This window comes from Cebus imitator, unplaced genomic scaffold, assembly GCF_001604975.1.
Source record: "Cebus imitator isolate Cc_AM_T3 unplaced genomic scaffold, Cebus_imitator-1.0 Scaffold189, whole genome shotgun sequence".
In the NCBI taxonomy this organism is placed as follows: Eukaryota; Metazoa; Chordata; class Mammalia; order Primates; family Cebidae; genus Cebus; species Cebus imitator.
This window is the reverse complement of record NW_016107504.1, coordinates 2912070-2936032: the sequence shown is the minus strand read 5'-3', so window position 1 is coordinate 2936032 and position 23963 is coordinate 2912070. Positions and strand designations below refer to the sequence as shown.

The following is a 23963-nucleotide window of genomic DNA, read 5'->3' as shown; positions in this document are numbered from 1 at the left end:
TCTATGTTGTCTGCATCATGGATACTTGTCTCACTGATGGAGAAAGATGCCCCAGGAATCCTAAACTTTAGACAGCTTTTTTGTCCCAGGACCAAAGTAGAGCTGGAGAATGAGTAGCTCCATTCATTGGATCCTTCACAGTAGTCTGAAATGTTCTAGCTCTCAAATCACACACAAGAAAGTGTGTTTATCTCAGATTAGACAGGGCCCTTTCAGGTCAGGTAGAGAGCCTCGGGGCTAAGTCAAGCCACTGAAATAGGGCTCACAAATAAACATCATACCTGTCAATCAGCAGGAGCTGCAAGCTAATCAAGAAGCACACATGGAAACCACAGTGCAGGAAAAATCCATGGAATCAGAGTACCTGTCTTAACTTGTTGAAGTCAAGAAGCCTGAAGAGAAAAACAAATCACTGAAAGCTAATTCAGTTGAAACTAAAATCAAAGATGATTCAGCGTGGGCTGTAACACAGCTACTGGTTTAATCAATCCAGCTGATTCTGTTCAGACAATTGTTGGGGGTCTTAGTAATAAGGCCATTAGATATTTTGGTAGTAATGGTTGCAGTAGGTTAATGGGCTGTTCTCAGAACAGAGCAGGGCTATACGAATCCAAAAGTGAAATTTATTTTTTCATCCCTGTTTATTAAAAACAACACAGAGCAAAGGAAATAAAAATGAACCAGCAGCAAATGATCAAACTCATTTGTATTTTCATTTCCTTTACCTGTAAAATGTGAATCACCTCCTCTGCTACTTGATAATCTGAAATGGAAGTGAGAAGGCTACTGTAGAATTATGAAGATAGTGATTCAGTTTCAGTTATTCTGCCACTATCTGCATCTCAGCTGCACGACTTTCTAAACCTCCTTTTCCCTTTCAGCATCCTTATGTTGGCTGATAAAACTCACAATTTTCCACAGCAGTCTGCACACACAAGCATGCATGCCCATGCTGCCTGCTCTTCTAATCTTCTCATCCATATCCTTAGGGACTCCTGGGTGACTGACTCATCAAAGCTAAAGGGTCGATCACTAATCTCTGATAATGTCCAGCCACTGACTTTCCCCTTCCATATAGCATTTGCATTGTAATCTTTCCTTCCTGTGTGCAGGCTGGCATGCCTATCTGAGGGCAGGGATCCTTTCCTCAAATTGCACATGGTAAGGGACAACTTGGATGGAAACATGTTGAAGCAGACAGTCCTATAGATTGATAGGATCATTGTTATTGGCTATAGAAATTCATGATGAGGAGCCTATTGCTGATTGCTAAACTTCTTTCTCTGGAGCTGAATCATACCCACAGTTCCAAGGGTGGTTTCAAAATGTACTGATTTGATGGTGATGATGATGATGATGATGGTGATAGCTTGAACTAAATATATATTATCATCCAATAGGCAGGTTTTAAATGCCTTGACATATATTAAATTATTTAGGCCTTGAAAACCCTTTGAAGTTTTTACTATCATTATCACTATCTTACAAATAAGGATACTGAAGTACAGAGACATTAAGTGATTTGCCCGTGGCCACACAGTTTGTAAGCGTTGAATCTTAGATGCTAACCAAGATAGTATAACCAGAGTTTCATGTTCTTAGCTGTTGTATTCTGCAAGTGCAGTTCTCTAGGAAAACATGGGTTTAAACTGGATTCAAACTTGTAGTAGCACAGTATGACTGGCACATTTCATCAAAAGTTCTTTCAGCTTAGTTATCTTTTGGATTTACCCAAAAAGTTTCAACTTACTAGTTATCTACAAGAATGAGCACACTTCTGTGGGGAAGGTGAGGAGCATAGGTTTGCCTTTATTTCCAAGTGTCTAGCTCTAACCATCCCCTGCAAAGCTATTGAGGGCCAGTACTGCTGCTCCTCAGGGAGGCAGCGGTAGGAGAGGAGGAGGTAACTGGTGGGAAGATTCAGTTCTCATATCCAATAGGCCTGCAAAACTAACTTCATCATGTTAGCAAGGAAAAGCAGAGGCAACAGGCTTGTTCTTCCTTCTCCTTTCTCTATATTTGCCTTAAGGCTGCCCTAGCTTATTTACCCCAAATAATCTATAGAAATGTTTGCTGGGGAGCATCATAGGCACCTTCTCCTAAGATGCTCCCCCATGGACACCCTAGGGACAGTTCCAGAAATCTCCCCTTTCTCTTCCCCACAAATGTCTCTGAGCTTGATATTTTTCTAAGGTCAATCATGTGCCTGTGAGATAGCTATACTTATTTCAGAATCTCTTGGTGTGGGGTCTAGACTTCAGTATTTTTAAAGCTCCTTAAGCAATTCTAACATGCAGCCAGGCTTGTGGACCATTGACAGCCCCTCTCTGCCTTTCTCACTTTACAAGAAAACCACCTGGCCTCCATCATACCCTTACAGCTCTGTGGAAAAAAAAAAAAAAAAAAAAAAAAAAAAAGAAGGACAAATAAGTTCCTTGCTAATTCTGTTTTTCCTAATTCCCAGGTAGAGACCATTGGAGATGCTTACATGGTGGCCTCAGGCCTCCCAAAGAGGAATGGCAGTAGGCATGCAGCTGAGATTGCAAACATGTCCTTAGATATCCTGAGCTCTGTGGGCACTTTCAAGATGCGGCACATGCCAGAGGTGCCAGTCCGAATTCGAATTGGCCTGCACTCAGGTAATAACCAGTTAAAGCAAGAGGAAACATTCTTATACGCCTCTAGAAAGGCTAAAAAAGCAAGGGAAAAAGGTAGCTCTCTCCTGATTCCTGGCCAATGGATTATCCAGGTGTCCAGGGCTGCATCCAGTGTCCTCTATGACTACCCAAGTTTACTCTCTTTCCAGTACCTGCACTAACGCAGTGGGCAGCAGCTCCTTGTTCCAGGCACTAAACCCTTTTAGTCTACCATTTTGGTTAGAGCCAATATTTCCATCTTTGACTATGCTACAAGATCAGCAGGTATATGTTATAGTTAGGATAATTCATTTAATTAGTTAAAATCCCAACTTCTGAACTATTTTCCTTCCACATTCATTACCTGCTAGCTTCTCTTGCTTCTGTATCCACTCCCCAACTTTTCCTCTTCCTCTGCTCTTCTAGGCTGCTTTTCTTCCCTTACACTTTTCACCCCTTTCCTACCAAACTTCTTTAAAAAATGAATGACATCTACTGTGCCATTACTTCACTGTCCACTCCCTCCTTAGCCCCTTTGCAATCTGACTTCAGTTCTTGCCACTTTCCCCAGTCCAGCATCTGGCATTCATGACAAGCCTCCCTAAAACGTTCCTTAACTGGCTTTTAAAACATGCTCCTTACTCTGTGAATGCCTCTTTTCATTTTATTTAATGGTTCTCTTGACTCTTCCTGTTGTCTAACATTTTCTGTAAAGCTCTCTGTCTCGTGATCTCTTTGCTGTCTGCATGTCTCACTTCTAATTTATTACTCAACCCACAGCAATCGTTCATTGTCTGATCATTCCTTTTGTCTCTATTTGTCCCTTATATTGGTATTCCCCAATGTTCTGTCATGATTCACTGTTTTTCTCCTCCTACGTACTCTAATAGGTGATCTCATTCATGTCTGTGGTTTAACTACCTCTTGTATGCTGATGACTTCCAACTCTACAGCTTTAGTGCAGTCTTCTGCCTTAAGCTTCAGCCTTATATATCAAACTTCCTGCTGATATATCCACCTCTGAATGTTCCATATGGACCTTAGGCTCGACACATCTAAAACAGAATATTTTTTACCCATACAAACTTCCTGTTATTCTTATATTTATTCTCTATTTCAGTTGATGGTACCACCATGGACCTAGTTACTCCAGTTAGTCTTGGGAGTCATACTCTTTGACTTTTCCCTTACTCTGACCTTTAACATTCAACTAATTACTAAGGCTTGAACACTTTACCTTTTAAATATTTATTGATCTCTCTTGTCTCTTATTCATTCTCACAAGCGAAGCCCAGGACACCACATCTCTTGCCTGGATCACTGCATTACTATCTTCTTACTCTTGCCTCTTACCATCCATCTTTCTCATAGTCATCAGAGTAATCTGTGTTTCCTTGTCTGTCCTTTCATTAGACTTTAAGCTCCTTAGTGGCAGGAACCATATCTTACTCATGTTTATATTATCTTACTCATGTTTATATAGCACATAGCAGATGTTTGATTTTTTTCTTTTAGAGAAAAGCCCTCATCTGTCATTTGTGCTTCAGTTTCACATTTCCAACTCCCTTCAGTGTACCTCTTCTTGAAGGATTCACCATTATTTCAAATTTAACATATTTTAAACTTCAAGTCATCTTTTCCCACAAATCAGCATAAACTCACAAGCCCATGCCAATTTTCTCATGGTTGTCAATCAGAGAGCCAACAAGTCTGTTGGTTCTTTTATGTCTTTCTTATTATTTCTTCATGGCCATCCACTCCCTATCATCACCTCCTTCTCAGTACCTTGTGCTTGGATTACTGCAGCAGCCATCTAAAGGGTTTCCATGGTTTTACTTTTTCCCCTTTCAATGCATTTTATACACTGATCTGAAAAAAAAAAAAGATCATGTAATTCCTTCCTCAATGTTCTCTAGTGGTTTAAGATTCTCCATCTTGTACAACCCACTTAATCCAACCTTGTCTCCAGTTTCTCCCCAGCCATGTGAACTAGGCAGACTGTTCACTTTAAGAGCTTTCCTAAATTCCATGTTCAATCCCAACCACAAGCCTTTGATTTATGTCCCTTTTCAACTATTCAACTTCTACTCACCCATCAAGACCTAGATTAAATCCTGCCTTCTCCAATGGACGCTTCTTGATTGTGGAAGGTCCTAATAAGCACCTCCTCCCATTTTCTAAATTATTATAGCACTTCTGTGTGTGCTATGTATCTTGCCTCAGCCATATGTTGTCTTGGGTTACTGCTTAATTGCTTCCTCTTTGATAGTATCTTCTTTTCAATTAGAGTATAAATTCCTGGAGAACTAAGACTGTGTGTTAAATTTACTTTTTATTCCCCTTGGTGCCTAGCTCAGTGCTCAGTTGATGCTTCTGAATGAGCGAGAAGTGAATTAAAATGAGAAATATAAGTTTTATATTTCTTGTTTATTTTTATTTACAGCAGAAAACAGCTTTTGAAGCAAAACACTTGCTTTCTTTAACTGAGGAAACAGCAAAAAGATAGTTCTGAAAATTAACTGTAAAAACAGAGCAGAAGGCCAGGCACAATGGCTCACGCCTGTAATCCCAGTACTTTGGGAGGCTGAGATGGGAGGATTGCTTGAGTTCAGGAGTTCAATACCAGCCTGGGCAATATAGTGAGACTCCCATCTCTTTTTAGAGAAAAAAAAATCAGAGCAGAAACCAGAAAGGTTAAGGTGAAGAACTTTCTGGATAGTCCCAAACTGACTTTTCAGTATAGCTGCTGAAGTTTTCTCAATTACCTTGAACACGTAAAACAGTCATATTAAAATGTAAGAACAAAAAAATTCTAAAAGCAAAATGTTCTTTGATTATTTATACATACTGCTTTTCCATGCCCTAACACAGATAACTGAAAGTCAACTGTATTTGTTTTCAGATTTTTTGAAATGTTTTAGAATAATTATCTTTATAGACACAGTTTGGGAGCCAGATAAAGTCATGAAAACCTTTCTTCCAATCTTAAGGCACAAGAAAGAGTCCCATTTTTTTCCTTACAGCAAACATGTTTGGGCCCTGAGTCCCTGCCCAGGCTTTTCTGGTTTGGGTTTGATACTTATTTGTCCCTGTTGACAAATATAAGCACCTCTGGTGTAACTGTTACTTGGAGCAAGATATAAATGAGAAGCATAGTCATGTCTGCATTGTTATTAATTTGCTTTCTTGTGGGGAAAATAGTTCATTACTCATTATATCTTTCTTCAGATTCCCAGAGCTATATGATGACAACTTTTATTCTTTTACAAAGATATATTCCTTCCTCTTTGCAGCATTCCTCTATTAGCATTAGGTGCATACCTATTGACTGTAATTTCAACCCCCTACTACTCTATAGGGCCGGTTGTTGCTGGAGTGGTGGGCCTCACCATGCCCAGATACTGCTTGTTTGGAGACACTGTGAACACAGCTTCTCGGATGGAATCAACAGGCTTACGTGAGTACCTAACAGAGGGATGGATAGAATGGCACCATCCTACTATTGAGAAGGTGATTCTTCTTCAGAGAGGTGAAAGAGAGCAGGATACTTAATGTTTTAATGTTTTAAAGAAAAATAAAACATAATTTGAGAAGATTAGTGCGATTTATCACACATTTTCCTGGTCTCTAATGGCAAACCAGTAGGGGGTGATGTTGGACTGAACATGTACCTTTCTTGTTCTAGAAATGAAGCTGTAGCTTAGTGATACCGAAACAGCCAGTCAATTTGAAAAAAACAACTAAAATAATATTTTGGGTAAAGAAAAAATTGGCTGGGCTTGTGGGTTTGTGAGAGTCATGTTGAGAAAAGAACTACAGAAGGGACTGACATTCTCCATTTTCAACTAGTGTGTAAGACACACTGAAGCCAGCTGCCTCCCAGTTGGCTGTTGTTTGCTGTTGCCGTCCCCTTTTTGAACCACTTAGGACCCCAGTAGTTCTGGCTTCATCAAATGGCCCTCTAGAACTTAGCTAGCAATAATCCCTCAATCCAAGGAACTTGGAATTCTAAAATAATTTATTGCAACTTCCCTGTATATAAATCCCTTAGCTTCTATCAAAATACACATAGTATCAGAGATACCATTTATTCTCTGCTTCTTTGGGAAGAAAACTATACAAACCATATGCCATTTGTCTGTTATTTGTAAGATGCTGGCTCAACTCTTTCTTGGTTATTTACTGCCACTACAGAATCACAATGTGCCTTTTGCTTATATCATGGTTGAGCCAAGCATTTTTTAATGCTATTATAGGAAAAACATAGAGAATTACATTAAATTCTATGTGTGGTTTTCATGGATTTTACACCAAAAGAAGGGAAAAAACCACTTAAGCCCTTAGAAGCTCTGGCTCTGGCAAGATAAGTTCTTCCCAAACTTCAGCAATAAACTCAAACTAGTCCCTGATGTTATGGTGGCCTGTATCACAGTGGGTGGTGCCCTGTCTGACCCCACTCCCCATCACTCATGTGTAGAAACAGGCTTACACAATGGGTCCAGTCTTAGTCAATCTAGCCTGTGCAGCCATGATTAAGGAGGCAGTATGGAACTTAGAAGCTGTTGTCAGAATAAATTTTCTGACATCTGGTAAAGTCTTCAAACTCCTTAGATATGGCAGAGGCCATGGAAGTAGTCATCCAGGAATTGCTGCATGAATATGACTTTGCATATGACTTTGCTCTTGGAGTGCAACCCAAGATGAAGTGAAATTGATCATGGAACTGCAATGCAGATTTGGCACTGTACTCTGGACTGATATAAGCTTGTAGAAGGCTGAAGTCATATTCTGATCTGAACCAGGAAAGACTCCACACATTTCACATTGGAAATACAAAGTTGAGAGCAGAAATTGAATTTTGAGATTTAGACAGCACCTTGTCCAATGATCAGCTAGGAAGAAAACAATATAGTGAATCACCCACAGCAAGTGTTTATTAAGCATTGACTGTGCAAGGAAGTTATTGTGAAGCATACAAAGAAGTGCACACACATTATCTCTGTGCTAAAGGAGCTGGTTTATGTACTTTTCTAAAAGCTAGTGACTATGACCCAAATATGACATTAAATTCTACAATGAATGGAGATCTGTAGAGAGGTAGCCTCTCTTCACATTGGATATGAAATCAGGACATGTCACAAGTCTATTAATTAAAAAATTATTTCATAAATATCTCCTTTGTGCTCATTTGAAACCACTGAGACTCTGGAATGGAAGTGACTCGTGATCCAGCCCTGGAGTGATTCTCCTTACCATGCAAGTGGATGGTGGTTGGAATGATCTATCTCTCTTTTAAGCTGTGTGTTCCTTATCATCAGGATTATGCTACTGAAAGGCTCCCTGAAGACTAGGTATTTGTGAGATGCACATGTAGGACTGGCTAGGAATATACTGGCTGGGCATGTGTATTTTAGAAAGAGTACAACCCTTTTTGAGTAAGGGCTTTGGGTGACCATGAGTTAATGAGGAAGACAGAAACAAACAACAGTACTGAGCTATCGAGAGAAACAAAGTCATTGTGAGTATACACAGAAGAAACTTCTTGCAGTTCTCTCCAGACATTCCTTCCTACTCAGGTTGTAATCAGCATTAAAAAAAAAAGATTTTCTCAAGCATATGTGAAAATTAGTCTTGGACTTTATTTAAGACTCAGCCTCAACAAGCTCTCACTTCATAGGGTGACAGTTTTTAGAAAGGTCGAGGATCTTACCTGAGTTAATAAGTGATTATTCTTCATCAAGTAACTACTCTTAGGTTCTAAATAGAATTTTAATGTGGTAGTTCCCCATGTAGACCTCTTATTCCAGATTGAGATCATTGGTAGGAAAATAGGACATTCATGTGTGTATACAGCTAGGTGCCTTCACCCAAAGATCAGCTATAAATGTACAGTCTTTAAAAAATATTTGTTGAAAGAGTTATTGTGATATTTCTCATTGATGTTTTATTTTTAAGTACAGTAATATTGAGATACAGTTGTAATAATGGATATGGAAAAGACATCCTTTAGCCTCTTAAGATATGTAAAAACCACCTTAAACTTCATATGGAACCAAAAGAGAGCCTGCATAGCCAAGTCAGTTCTAAGCAAAAAGAACAAAGCTGGAGGCATCACACTATCTGACTTCAAACTATACTACAAGGCTACAGTAATCAAAACAGCATGATACTAGTACCAAAACAGAGACATAGGCCAATGGAACAGAACAGAGGCCTCGGAGGCAACACCACACATCTACAACCATCTGATCTTTGACAAACCTGACAAAAACAAGCAATGGGGAAAGGATTCCCTGCTTAATAAATGGTGTTGGGAAAACTGGCTAGCCATGTGCAGAAAGCAGAAACTGGACCCCTTCCTGACACCTTACACTAAAATTAACTCCAGATGGATTAAAGACTTAAACATAAGACCTAACACCATAAAAATCCTAGAAGAAAATCTAGGCAAAACCATTCAGGACATAGGCATAGGCAAGGACTTCATGACAAAAACACCAAAAGCATTGGCAATAAAAGCCAAAATAGACAAATGGGGCCTAATCAAACTCCAGAGCTTCTTCACAGCAAAAGAAACAGTTATTAGAGTGAACCGGCAACCAAGAGAATGGGAAAAAATTTTTGCAATCTACAAACCCGACAAAGGGCTATTATCCAGAATCTACAAAGAACTAAAACAGATTTACAAGAAAAAAACAAACAAACCCATTCAAAAGTGGGCGAAGGATATGAACAGACACTTTACAAAAGAAGACATATATGAGGCCAACAGACATATGAAAAAATGCTCATCATCACTGGTCATTAGATAAATGTAAATCAAAACTACATTGAGATACCATCTCATGCCAGTTAGAATGGCAATCATTAAAAAATCTGAAGACAACAGATGCTGGAGAGGATGTGGAGAAATAAGAACACTTTTACGCTGTTGGTGGGAGTGTAAATTAGTTTAAGCATTGTGGAAGACAGTGTGGCGATTCCTCAAGGACCTAGAAATAGAAATTTCATTTGACCCAGCAATCCCATTACTGGGTATATATCCAAAGGACTATAAATCGTTCTACTATAAGGACACGTGCACACGAATGTTCATTGCAGCACTGTTTACAATAGCAAAGACTTGGAACCAACCCAAATGCCCACTGATGATAGACTGGACAGGGAAAATGTGGCATATATACACCATGGAATACTATGCAGCCATAAAAAACAATGAGTTCGTGTCCTTTGTAGGGACATGGATGAACCTGGAAGCCATCATTCTCAGCAAGCTGACACAGGAACAGAAAATCAAACACCACATGTTCTCACTCATAGGTGGGTGTTGAACAATGAGAACACATGAACACAGGGAGGGGAGTATCACACACTGGGATCTGTCGGGGGGAAATAGGGGAGGGACAGGCAGGGGGTGGGGAGTTGGGGAGAGAGAGCATGGGGGAGATATGCCTGATACAGGTGATGGGGAAGAAGGCAGCAAATCACACTGCCATGTGTGTACCTATGCAACAATCTTGCATGTTCTTCACATGTACCCCAAAACCTAAAATGCCATTAAAAATTTTTTTAAAAAAGATATGTAAAGCGTGAGAGTTCAGCCATAGCAGCAGCCTGTGAAATAAGCTGCTGAAGTCAAACTTTCTTCAAATGAGGTCACGTTTCAGCTGAGGGCACAGTGGATGCTGGTTCCTCCATCTCAACCTTTGAGTTAAATTAACACCTTTCTATTGCATGGCCTTTCATCTGAGATTGTTTCTAGGAGGCTGATAGGTGCTACAATGAATGCCTTATTTGGTCCTGGTGAGGAAAGCCATGACTCCCCGTCCTCCTCCTGTGAAACCCTAAGTAAACCTCTCTCAGGACATTGCTAATGGTCCAGTTCATTTACAAGTGAAGACATTTATTACATTGATATTTTCTTTTTAATTTTACCAATGAGAAAGGAGCCAAAATTACGTATCTCTTTCTTTTACAGCTTACCGCATTCATGTCAGTCTTAGCACTGTTACAATTCTTCGAAATCTGAGTGAGGGCTATGAAGTGGAGCTTCGAGGAAGAACAGAGCTCAAGGTATAAGGTCATTTTATTTTTTGAGCCAGAGTACTTGGAAACATCTACTTCTGGAGAGGTCATTGTCTGTTGAAAGAGTTTACCTGGGAGTCTGAGACTCAGAACTACAATTTGGACAGAATCTTCAGCCCCATTTGGGGTTCCCAAAAGATTGTTCTATTTCGCTTCAGTTTTCTTCTCTTTAAAATATGGGCATAGTGGGGAGGAATATTGAGATTCCTTCTGCATTTTTGAGACTGTAGATTGTATCTTTCTCTCTTAAAGAACTGCATAGAATTTGGCTTTCCAATGAGCTGCACTATTATTCACATTTTCAAACCTACATTTTTTTTCCACTCTTTGGCAGTGCAAGACATTGTTCAATAAGCCACAGTATTTGAGAATTTGGATTTTCTACTCAATTTTTCAGTGACCACCCTTCCTGGGTGGAAGGCACCCATTGGCACACTATTTATAGAGTGACTTTTTTTTTCCCTAAGAAACCAGGAGGAACAAAGTCAGTTTATATGACAGGCAAACACTTTGTAGCACCTTTTTCCCTGTTAGAGTTGTTATTTGACCTGAGATACAGGATTAGGATAATTTTAGTTTTCTTTTCTTTTTTTCTTTCTTTTTCTTGCCATTTCCACTACATTCTATTTATTTATTTCTGAATGACCCCAAGTCCACTGGCTGACCCAGTTGTAAGATACCTCAGTTGTCTAATAATCTGACCCCCTCATTTTCAGATGAAGATCCAAGGCCCAGAGAGGTGAAGTAGTTTGAGCAGGGTCACACAGTCAACTAATAGCAGAATCAGGTCAAGACTCAGGAAGTCTGACTTCCTTTTTAGTGACCTTTTCACGACACCATGCTGGTTGAAGATGATTTTCTTAGTGATTACTGTCGTGCAAAGCAAGAGCAGGGCACTAAGTGATACACAATTAGCTTCTGACTTTGGCATTCCTTTTCTAAATGGTGGCAAGTTACATGTAGCTATAGTTTAGACATTAAAGTTTGGAAGGTCTAATTCTAGTTGATAACTTCCTCTTATGGCTAGTCCTAGTTTTTTCCTTCCAATAGGTCATTAGTGTCTTTCAGTAGGTTGGATGACTCACTTACAAGGAGACAGAGGCTCCTTTCCCACCTCTTGCAGAGAACTTAGACAGTGAAATGACAGGGACAGGGATATTACCTGAGCAACGAATCTAATTGTCCAAAACTTTTGTGTTCCCTCTATACATTCTGTCGTTTTTCAGCAAAGAAGACCTTTTCTTCTGTATTGCTGGGCAGAGATTCCTCATTTAAAAGCTTAAGAGCTGCCACTTTTGAAACTGAAAAATGAAAATGTGTTCCTGCCCCTGTGGTTTTTATTGTTCCACAAATTCAATGCAGGAGACTCACACCTTTGGGTGTTTCAAGTATAAAACCAGGACTCACTTCAAAAGTGCCCTTTGCAGCGTCATGGTTTCCCCAACCCCAGGGAATTTGGAAACATTTTGCAGCAAGTTGGAAGAAGAGCCTTTCCCTGATGCCACGTTGGGCCTGGGTTATTGTTGTGGCAGGGTCCTTATGAGGAGGAGATATTAAGAGGGAAGAGAAGAGGGAGCCTCAGAGGAAAGGAAGGGGCAATGAGAAGAAGGAAGAGGACAGGAAGTAAGGCCCAAGGAAAAGTCAGGAGAGGAGGAGAGATCCTTTCTATGTCTGTACCCTCTACTTCCCCACCAGAAGCAGGTGTTGTACATTGCATCATAGTGGTTGAGGGACATGCGGTTTCTGGTCCACTGGAGACATGCAATATACTCCCAATAAGACCATGTAACCAGCATACTTCAGAAATTCTGATTCAACATTTTCACTCTCATCTACTCTGTGCTACTGGAAGCAAGAGTTGCTCCAGTACATGGGGCAGAAAGATCACATTTGATGGCGAGCCAGGTGTGATTTCACTGTTGATGGATAGAAATGTCTTTTTCTTCCAGCTGGCTGATGCTTGAAATTCCTCCATTACAGCCTTTTCTCTAGGGCTCAAGGTTTGTATCCAGTAAGAACATTTTTCCCTCCATCCCATCTCCTTCACTGGGGTGATGACACTTTACGTTGTTTCCCTTAGTCAAATAAAAAACATGGATTAATTGGGTGAGAGAGGAGAACATAGGGCAGTTGATTAATTGACTGGGTTGAGGTTACAAAGAAAGAGACTGAAGTGAGGAAGCTGAAGCAGCTTGTGGGAGGGCTCATTTAGAGATGAGAAGCTTGGCCTCTTGGGTCCACTGCCCATTGCCCACTTCAACCCCCTCTTGTAGTATATTGGCAGCAAATTATCAATGCCTAACTGGCCAGTTCTGCTTTTACAATATTTCTCTCCTGATGTGCTAGTGATGTTACTGTATTACCTCTTCTCATACATGAATCCTGTTTCAGTCACTGTTTTCTTGACAAGTGTGGAGCTCCTTACAGAGATTTTTGTATATATTTAGGCTTATTAGCTGTATTTACCATAAACTTTTAGGTAGATTTACATTCTGGGGAGGCTTTTTCAAATGATTGCTCTTCAGCCAGTTTATGTTGTTGTTGCCAGAGGCGGACATTTAAAAAATATTTCATAATTTTTTATTGTAAACTGACAATTTATAATTGTATATTTTATGGGGTACAAAGTAATGTTATGGTTTACTAATATAACATGGAATAACTCAATCTAACTAGTTAACATATCCATCACCTCAAATACTTAAAGTTTTACTTTGTGGTGAGAACATTTGAAATGTATTGGCTTAGTGATTTTGAAATGTACAATATTGTTAACTATATTCACCATGCTATGCAATAGAGCTGAAAAAATCACACATGTTCCTCCTAACTGAACAGATTTTGTGTTCTTACACCATCACCTCTTCATTTCACCCACTTTTGGCTTCTGTAACCACCATTCTACCCTGCGTTTCTATGAGTTCAATTGTTTTAGATTCGACATATAAGTGAGAACATGTAGTATTTGCCTTTCTGTGCCTGGCTTATTTCACTTACCAAATATTCTTCAATTCCATTCACATTGTCACAAGTGATAGAATTTCTTTCTTTTTAAAGGCTGAATAGTATTCCATTGTGTGTATATACAACATTTTGTTATCCACTCATCTGTTGATAAACAATTAGGTTGATTCCAGTACTTGGCTATTGTGCCTAGTGCTGCAATGAACATAGCGGTGCAGATATCTTTTTGACAAACTGATTCCAATACTTTGAGTAAATACCCAGAAGTGGAATTACTAAATCATATCGTATTTCTACTTTAACTTTGGAGGAATCTCCATGCTGTTTTCCATAATGGCTGTACTAATTTACATTCTAGAGGTGGGCACTTTCTGAACTTGTCTTTGAATTCTGGCATTAAACAATATTTGGTTCTCAGGCTGCTAAGCATTAGTATTTATTTTATTTTCCCCAGTCTTTTCCACTCATACTGCAACCCCTAGCTACACACACAAGCAGTTGTGTGTGCATATGAGCACACACATGCACACACACCAGCAAATGAAATAAGAAATAGCGAGATCGTATTGACAGGTCCATGAATGTCAGAAAGTTTGGCCTCAAATTCTTGCCCCATCACTGACTTAATGTCTGACATGAGACAAATAATTTTATTCTCCCTCCATGCTTTTGTTTGTCCACATAGAGGGCTCATCTGATTTGTGGTTATCAGGAAGCTCATTGATCTCACACACTTCGAATTTCCCAATAGTTGCTTTTTGGCCTCTTGATCTGCCTTTTGACTCCAGTATGTTGGAGAAGCTTTGTGGTATGGAAGGAACAGTATTTCAAATTTGTAGTCTAGTAGAGCTGGGTTCAAGTCCCAGCTGTGTCTGCTTATTGACAAGTCATTTAATCTCCAGGAACCTCAGTGTCCCCATTCACAGAATGAGATTAATAATCAACCTACATTTCAGATTTTTGTGAGGATTAAATAAGACAGGAGATACCAAAATGTCTTATAAGTGTCTTGGCAAAGTAAGATGCTATTATTTGGGGTATCTCTGGGACTGCTTACGAATTGATATTGGGTCAAAGAGTTTGCTTCAGGCTTTAGTTGTTGCCATACTTGTTTTCCTTCTTTCTCTCCCTTTAGCAAAATTGTGGAAGTCAGGCAGGTAAACAGAGAGCTAGGATTCTAAGAATTCTTTTGGATGGGCTCCAAAACCTCAGAAAGCCCCTGCATACTCTTTGCTTTGGAAGCTTTCCTGAGTCCATAACACTTCCATCCTCTTTTGCAACCATTAGTTTTGGCATCCCAGTGTGTCCCAAGACCCATCCAAATCTCTGGAAAATCCTGGCATCTACAAAGCTCCTTTGGGGATTGGCATGCTCTGCTGATAGCCTCTAAATCTCAAGCCAAACAGTCAAATATGGCTGAGGGTGGGGGGCCCTTGAGTTTGAACTTTAATAGTATGTTTTTACAAAATGAGATCTAATGGCACCTTGAGTATTCCAAGTGCACAAGGGTTGAGAGTTCTAATTAATGAAACAGTCTGATTATTTACAGGGCAACTCTCTGTATAAGACACTGCACTAGGTTCTGTGTAAAAAGAAAAAGCTTTGGAACCAGAGGAGTTGGACTTAGTGTGTTTAGAACCTAAAACATGGCCTAATGGTTGTGTTTAACTGTACTGTGAGCCCCTTAAGGACACAGCCATCTCTGTATTCCCAGTCCTAGTATAGGAGGAGAGGAATAAATGCAAGAATGAGTGATGGAATATATTTTCAAGTTGTTTACCTCTTCTGAAAACAGAGTGGGCTCAAATATTTCAATTATTTGAATAATCTGAGGCTTAGGGAGAATCTTCTGCCAGTTAATGGAGGTTGGGCTTTAGTGGTATGCTCTTTCTACTTGCCTCATAGGAGGCTTGTTTAAGCCTTGAATCAAATATTTGCAAAATGCTTTGAGAGTCTCAAATTAAACGTGCTCATTATTATGGTTGTTGTCATTATTATTAAGGGACAAATATATGTGATATAAAATAGGAAACAGTGGATTAATATTTAAAGGGGCAAATCTAATTGGAGTTTTTAAGTTAAACAATTTAGAACTGCTCCAAATGAGAGCTGCTGAGAGTGAGACCATATTTCAGATTAATGAGTTGGAAACACATCCCATTACTTTTCTCAGTCTTGGTAAACACATTTTTTTCTTATGGATTAGAGGAAATGAGAGAACAGATGAAAGAGAATGGAAAGGAGAGAGAAGCATATTGAGAGGAAGGTTTATTGAAAAGAGAGGAAAGCAAAACAGAGGCAGAAATTTCGGCTTTTCTGAGCTCATCACTCAGGTCCTGGGGTGACTAGCTTGAGTTTATACTCCTTTACGCTTCTCAGACCTATGGTTCTTGTCAACCAAGTAACTGAGCTATAGATGGAGGCCAACTTGGGGTCTTACCCTACCTGTAAGAGTCCCTTGGCTGGAAGAAAAGAACACTGCAGAAATGTAGACCTCTCAAAACAGCCAGGATAATTTAGGCTTAAAATTTAACAGGCTGTTTTCCATTTTTCCTCTCTTTTTGGGTTTTGTGAGAGCCACTGAATGACCGGGTAAGGAGCTAGGTAGAATCTGAATATATGCACTCTAGATACAAAAGACCATGCCTTGGCTAATGCCAAAAGATCAGGGCACAAATGGTAAACGAAATCTTTAATTGAGCATCCAGACATTTTGGTTACTGTTAAGCCAAACATCCATACATTCCCAATGATGAAGCTGTATGGTGGCAGTAGACAAAACATCTGGATGACAGCTTGATATGGTGTTCACTTTTCATTTGGCTATTCTGGTATAGCCCCGTAGAGAGGAAGACCCCAGAGTGTGGTGAGGCAATTTCTGAGCCAACCTGAATGCTTGCATCCTTTTGGAAAATCGATTATAGCATGCTTAAGATTTTTCATGTATTCTATAATAAGGGCAAAGGCACAGAGGAGACATTCTGGCTGATTGGGAAAAAAGGCTTCACAAAGCCCCTTCCTGTGCCCCCACCAGTGGGCAAAGATGGGTAAGTGGAGTTCACATTTAACTAGAGTCTTTCTATGCCATACTCTGCCACACTTTCTTCACTACCTATTTTGATGTCTCCCCTGCCCTACAGGCAAGTGGGCCATGGCCTGCAACCAGTGGAGATTGCAGCCTTCCAAAGAAGAAAAGCAGAAAGACAGTTGGTGAGAAACAAGCCATAAGGTAATGGCCAGGAGGAAAACAGAGCACAGCAGCTTGCCAAATTTTCAAATCTGGGGCTTCCTTTGGCATGCGTGCCAGTGTCAGCCTACACTCTGTTGGCATAGTGTGATGGAGCTGGAGAATTTCCAAGCTCTACTAAAATGGATGAAAACCTTGTTGTATGGAGGCCTGCTGCAGAGTGAGCTGCACCTGAGGGAAATTGTCTGCCCTGGCCTGAGTGAGACCCTTGCCTCTTGCCCTGATAACATACCTGTATTTGAATGTTAACAAGTCTGGCCTTGCTCTCTAGTTATCAGGCAGGTACACCTGTCTCTTTTATTGATGAGCACCTGGGCCACATGGTGAGCCACATCAGGTCTTTAGAAACTTACATCTGTCTAGGCAATAGGAATATGACCACCTGCTATCCCTGGGATCTTTTGGCAAGACCGTCTTGGAGAGGATGTTTATGTCATTTCCTCCAGAGGCACTGTCTGATCCCTTTCAAGGTTGGCCTTGCCAACCAAAATAAGAGTGGCTACTCTTTGACTGCCTGGTTTGTATTCGGGACAATTTCTCCCATCCTTCCTCCACTCCTAGGATAGTATAAATCTGAAGCAGCAGCAACCATCTAATTGTCAAGAATATGGCTAAATTGTCCACATATTTAGCCATATTTATCTCTGAGGAATTCATTGTGTTCTTGGGCTCTTCTCAGTATCTCTTCTTTATTTTGCTTGCTTTTTTTTTCTTTTTTAAAATATTGCTTTCTTATTCTCTCTTCAATGGAAACTTTGACCTGGAATCACTTTGCTCCCCCCACATCTCCTTGGAAATCACAAGATTCTAAGGTAAACATTAAGGCATCTCCACATACTCCTGCTCCCTTGTTCTCTAACATGTCCCAGAATAATCACATTTCAAGCAGCAACTACCAAAGGCATCCACATCCGTTCATATTCTCCTACTGGCCTCTGATGACTTTGTCGATTCTTTGTGACTGTTTCTGTCCTAAGGAAACCTATTGCATTTTCATTTCTGCAACAATCACAGGTAGGCTGAACTAGTCATAAACATTTATGCATCAAAAAGGCTTCTGTATTAAGTATGTGGCTCTTCTGCAGCCTCCTGCATCACCCTCTGATTCCCTGACACCTAGGGCCAGGGTTTGTTCTGCAGTCTTCCAGTTTCCAGAAACATTCTTTCCTGTGAGTAGGGAAACACAGGAACAACCTTTGACACAGAAACACACACAGATCCAGACACATACTCTTTAGCCTGCCTCTCTCTCTCTCTCTCTCTCTCTCTTTCTCTCTCTCTCTCTCTCTCTCTCTCTGTCTGCAGGAAAGGAAAGTGGTTGGAAGCTCTTGAAGGATTTATCCCTTTGGAAGGGTAGTGTGACATTGTAGGTACTGTACAAGAACCCATTCATTCCTAAGAATGTGTTGGAGATTGCAGCAGAAAAGACTGCAACTGACTTACCATCATTGGCTATGTGCTTAGTAGTGCTTTCCTGACATGCAGATGAATGTTGCTTAGGTCATTTGTAAATTCACTAATCTGGACCTTCTTGACAGAGGGCCAGCTTCTGTGTACTGTAGATATATGGAGCAGATTGAAGCCACTGGCTCAAGAGAGGATTCTACCTCTGGTCCTGGCCTTGTTAACACATGTGCTTCAATCAGCATGTTAATTGACCACATGGCCTTGGTGGCCTATATAAATCACAAAAATCCCCAAGAAAGGCACCCCTGACAAACTTCACAAGGCTTGTCCTAAATCCAAACACTTCTGTGTTGCTGTTACTTGCCACAACCACCTATTCCAGAATGTTTCCAACTTTCTCTGAATTTATAGGCTGACACTTACTGGGATAGATGCAACTTACAAAAGGCATATGATACCTATGAATGCCACTGACCTTCTGCCACCATCGTGAGAGAAACTTGAAACATTTAAGAGAGCCCTGTGTGGTCAGATAGGGAGGAAGAATGGGAGCATACAGGGTCACAGCTTTGGTGAAGTGGTTACAGGGGGCTGCCTCTCAAGCAGGGCCCTTCTCTTCACTTGGTAACTCTTATCTTGTGTCCCCAAATATCCACTGCTTCTCAAGCCTGATTTTTGTATCATCTGGTTGCTTTCCATAAAATTTCACCAACTGGGGTTAATTTTGGGCTGACAAGCCCCTTTTTTAATCATAGATGTGCTTTTTTGAGGGTGAGAAGCAATCACCCCTATCATAATGAAGGTGAACTGAGCTAGCTGTTCAGGAGGGCTTGGCAGTTTCATTTTGATTAGTACAAGGAGAAATGGGGAAGTTCACTGTTTTGAAGAATGGAGGGTAACAGTGGAAGGCTTGGGAAAACACAAAAGCAGTGGATCCCTGGGAAACAGGAGAAGGGTGCAAACAAGTATGAAGGTGGAAAAGTTAGCTTACATTCCACGTCTTTTAAATATTTTGAGTCTTTATTGGACTCAAAGAACAGAAACAAAGTACATTTTCCTTCTGCTGTCAGGACCCAGGATCCCCACAAGAGCTTTGATATTACTCTGCTCCATGTGTGTTAAATCAGCCTTTGTGGACTAGCCAGAAACCTGACCACCACACATATAGCACTGTTACTACGGAAGAAGGCATTCCAAGTTCCAAATCATCAACTTACAAATGTGTAGATCATGCCTCATTAGTAAGTTGAAGACCACCTGTATATTAACATGCCCTCTCTTTTGTTGAATTTGTAAAACCCTTGTAAATAGCAATGTTTAATTATGCAGACCTGACATGTAATAATGTTTATTTGTTTAACAATCCAGGAAAGTTTAGCAATTTGCAAGCTGTTTATGGAATACAGTAGTGGTGAGGGGTTTGGAATCATTCATATTGAAACCCTGTGAAAGGCCTAGGATATATAAGGTATGCTTACTGTTTTCTCTTTCTCCCTCCCAGGAGCAAAGGGCTCCAAGATTTGAATCTTCTTTTGGTGAGGCAATGGAAAAGCTCACTCCAGTTCAATAAATTGTTCTGCCTGGGCAAGAAATTGTAATTGAGAATGACTACACCTCTGAGGACGACCTAATTCTGGTGTGAGCAGGACGCTGGGAAGTAACTTTCAAAAGTTTTGCTCAGTACCCAGCTATCACCAGCAAGGCCGTATGAATGTAAACTGCAATAGATGTGAACCTGAAGGAAGAGTAGAGAGCCACCTCCAAGTTTAGTCATTCCAAAATAGCAAGCCCAAGTCGGATTAAGATGCGAAGCTCTCTATTTTCAAGAAAAAAAGTAGGAGGCACTATGTTTTCTTTTTTATTTCGTTTGAATCTCTAGGAAGTATTTAATGAACATAATTTATAACTCATATACTATGAGATTAGTGCCAGGAAAAAAAATCTTCCAGCAAAGTTACATCTGAATCCCAGTCTACTGTGACCTCAGCTGGCTGGAACGCATAAGGAAGAAGGAAGGAGAAGAGCCTGGTTAATTGTGTTGTTTAGGTAACTGAAGGCTAAGAAGTTTCTTTGTTTTCTTACTGCTCGTTTTTCAAAATCTTTCCAAAACTGTCATGGTCTCTTTTCCTAAGTTAGGCAACATAATTGGATTGTCCCTGCTAGATGAGTATTTCACTGGGACTCACGGTAGTATTCTGAACATGACAGAATAAATGTTAAGAGATATTGTCTGGGCAAAATACATAAAAATCATAGAATTGAGTGATTCCCTTAAAGTTTTGTACTTTCCCTTCCTTTTCCTGCCCACTCTGACTTTCAACCCTCTACCCCTTCTAAAATAAATTCCTTTGAACATTTGTTTTTACTTTATGCTTTTAGTTTTCCAGGTTCCACTTTCAAGGGGTTATTGGCAGTGGCTTGCCACAGTCACGTGGACCAAAGCAATAAGGCTTAAGTCACAGGCATGTTTAAAATAGTTAAGCAAGCTTTTCCTCTTATTTATTATATATAAAAAAACCTCTTTATTAAAACAGCTGAACGCAAACATATCAGCCAGTAAAGCAGTTAATTCTTTTTCTCAAAACCTTTTTAAAAGAAATAAATGCTTAATGTATAATTTGATACCTTTCTCACGAATATTTAATTTTTCCACTATCAACTCACCCTGAATCTGAGCTTACAGTCAAAAGCTCTTCTCAGCAGTTTTCCTTCAACCTTCAGCCAAAGCCCCTTGGAATACTTATCTTTTAACAGAATCCAACTTCTCCCAGCCTCAGGTGGTCTATTTACTATGCCAAAGCTGTTCAAGAGGATGCAGAAAAGGTTTAAGTTGCCTTTCAACTTCCTTGAGCTGAGTTTCTAATTCCTTTTTCCACACATGTCAGAGAAGGAGATATAAAATATCATACTCTATTTTTTATCAAGGTCTCAGTCAAAAGCTGAGCTTTTAAGACCTAACTTCTAGAGAGAGGCAAGACCCTAGGGAAAGTTTCAAAGAAATAGGCCTTCACTTCTTCCAGAGATGATAACACTGTCCTGCAGTATAAATATGGAAGGAGAATTGAAGGCAAGGGAGTGGGAGTGGGGCTACAGCTCCAGAGCCTCCATGAATTTGTATTCTCCCAAACACAGTTCAGTTCTTTAGTCCTAGGAGCTATAGCTCCACGGTGGGCCTGAAAAATGAACACTGCCTGGCCAAAACCTTTTATTAAGCAACAGAACCCACTGAGAATGATTCCTAACTCCATATCTGATCCTATCCCCTATTTCCCTCTCTAGTATTTATCTAGTCCAGTATGCCAACGAAGTTTATCTTGTCTAGCTTACTAATTCTGTCTTGTTCATGATCACATCTTCCTTTGCTTGATTTTATCATGAGGCCCTTTGTAAAACCATTCCATCTATCTTTAGATTCTTTTTCATTAAGGCCTTCGGCATTGACCAAAACTAAATTTTCTTCAATTTTTCTTAGTGTTTTAATTATTTGGTCAGAAGAAAAACCATTCCCTACTCTCATGTACTATTTGATTTATTTAGTGAGGTACAACCTGATTCTCACATACAACTGATTATTTCTCTATTTGCCTGTTGCTACTAGCACACTGGCTTGGGTTGGTCATTAAGAGGGAGCAAAAATTTTTTCACAGTTGTTTTCCTAATTATCCTATATTCCTTGTATAAAATAAAATATTTAGAAAACAACTTAAAGTTTTCAAACAAATTTAAATTTGTCTTATCACATCCTTCATATTTGCTTGCTTTCTTGTGATTTATCTTTTAAAAATAGATTATTGGAAAAAGAAAGCAAATGTGAATGAACTGCAAGTTAGGTTTTGCTTATTTGAGATTTTACTGTACTTTACAACATAACTTAACCAAATGTTCATCCCATGGGGAATTACATAAGTCCTTTTCTTTAGAGTTTTTTCCCCCCTTACAGATCTCAACAGCAATATATGTTCATTGTAGAAAATTTAGAAAAACACAGAAAGGCACACAGGAAGTTAGGACTGTTAAAAATTCCTTCAGATCTTTTATTCTATCTTCCCTATTTGGCTTCACTTCATAGAGTATTGCATATTATTATAGCATCTACCCAGCCAAAGAATACCTGAACTCAGCTTATTTTCAAATTAACCCACTTTGCTTTTATTTTTATTGTTGGCAGTATTGTTCATATTTTTGATGGTAGAGGGTGAACCTGTTTACATTTTGGGCAGCTTTCAGTGATCCAGTTGTTCTTTCTTGCACTTGGCATGGTAAAGAAGAAGGATAGCAGATGGCTATCTACTTCACCAGAGGGCCATAACTTGGTTTACTACATAAAACTACTCTAACGAGAAGTATTGTTGCAAGGAATTTCATTTTTCCTACCTTGTCTTAGACATAGTATAAACAACTTTATTACCAAACAACTCATTTAATCACATTCTTGTCCTTAATCCAACTAGAATCAACTTGCAAGGATTAGAAGGTGGCAAACAGCCAAATAGTAACACTTCATGCACTGGGTGGTCACCTCTATGTGACATCAAATAATTGATTGTAACTTAAACACTCAATTGAATCAAGTAAACATTAATTAGCCAAAAGGCCACAGGGGATTGATCATTTTACTTTAACCTATTTTCCAGCCAAAGCTGGTGGACCTAATCAATGCATTTCCCATCTGACTGGTTAATTATAGCCCATTAAAATAGTGGAGTCTGTGCAATAAAATTCTCTTTTACCTCTTCTGTGGTCCATGCCTTCTTCTCAGCCAAGATAATTGATGAGTAGACCATAGACATGAACACAAGTTATCTTTTATAAGACATTTCATGTCTGTTATTTGTGTGTTTTTGTGGTTCTCCTGGAGTGGTTTGTAAAACCCCTGCAATCTTACTTATTTTATAGTTTGGATTTGCTGTAGGCCAAGCGATAATGAATCACTTTCAAAGAGAGAAGCAGAAGTGACTGTTAATCTATACATTAACTTTGGCTCACTACAAATTAGAGTGGCTCTAGATGCCACTAAAGATTTTTCAAAAGTGACTAATTCCAACCAAATGAATATACACATAGAATCATATAGCTGGCAGGGCCTTTGGAAACTATCAACCTTGTTATAGTATGAAGGAGAATATGAAGATTCTGAGAGGAGAAGTTTTCCTTTTAAAGTTACCATGTAGTTAATATATAAGAAATTGCTTTACCAAGTCAAAAATAAATATGAATTATTAAGAAAAATCTCTGACCCTTAGGAATACTTCTTAGACATTCTGGAGGTAAGATCCCTAACTGTGTATATACAAGTGTGAGCTTGGCGGGAAAACTCTGGTTTGGGGTGTTTTGAGCTAGGTGGCTTCTGACATCACAATCCTGAAAGAGAGTACAGAAAGAAGGCAGCAGATTCCTTATCACTAAATCAGCTTTACTATGCAGACAGGATCTCATCCATAGCCATATATGTCCCTATCTAAAATGATCTGACCCAAGTGGATGGAGAATAAACCTCCAATTCTGCCTGGCTCTGTGGATTCATTTGTAGCTTTTAGCACAGAACCCAAGTCCTATGGAACTAAAGTCTCAGAAATACATGAGGAGATGCCTGACTTTGGAGGACACCAAAAATATATTCAATG

The 23963-nt window shown here is 39.6% G+C and overlaps 1 protein-coding gene across 4 annotated transcripts in view; it reads left to right on the top strand.

The window, feature by feature from the left end:
- The window catches only part of GUCY2F (guanylate cyclase 2F, retinal), a 106972-nt gene extending 84950 nt beyond the window's left edge, over positions 1–22022 (top strand). Inside the window, exons 16-22 of one of the 4 annotated variants that reach the window (XM_037744959.1) lie at positions 2465–2639; positions 5995–6093; positions 10615–10709; positions 16644–16734; positions 16831–16914; positions 17737–17744; positions 19841–19924. In XM_037744959.1, the coding sequence (XP_037600887.1) occupies positions 2465–2639; positions 5995–6093; positions 10615–10709; positions 16644–16734; positions 16831–16913 (543 nt within the window). In that variant the 3' untranslated portion in view covers position 16914; positions 17737–17744; positions 19841–19924. Of the gene's footprint in view, positions 1–2464; positions 2640–5994; positions 6094–10614; positions 10710–16643; positions 16735–16830; positions 16915–17736; positions 17745–19840 lie in introns of all 4 variants that reach the window. The other 3 variants (XM_037744961.1, XM_037744960.1, XM_037744958.1) reach the window with 3 other exon arrangements.
- Positions 22023–23963: the final 1941 nt, after the last annotated feature.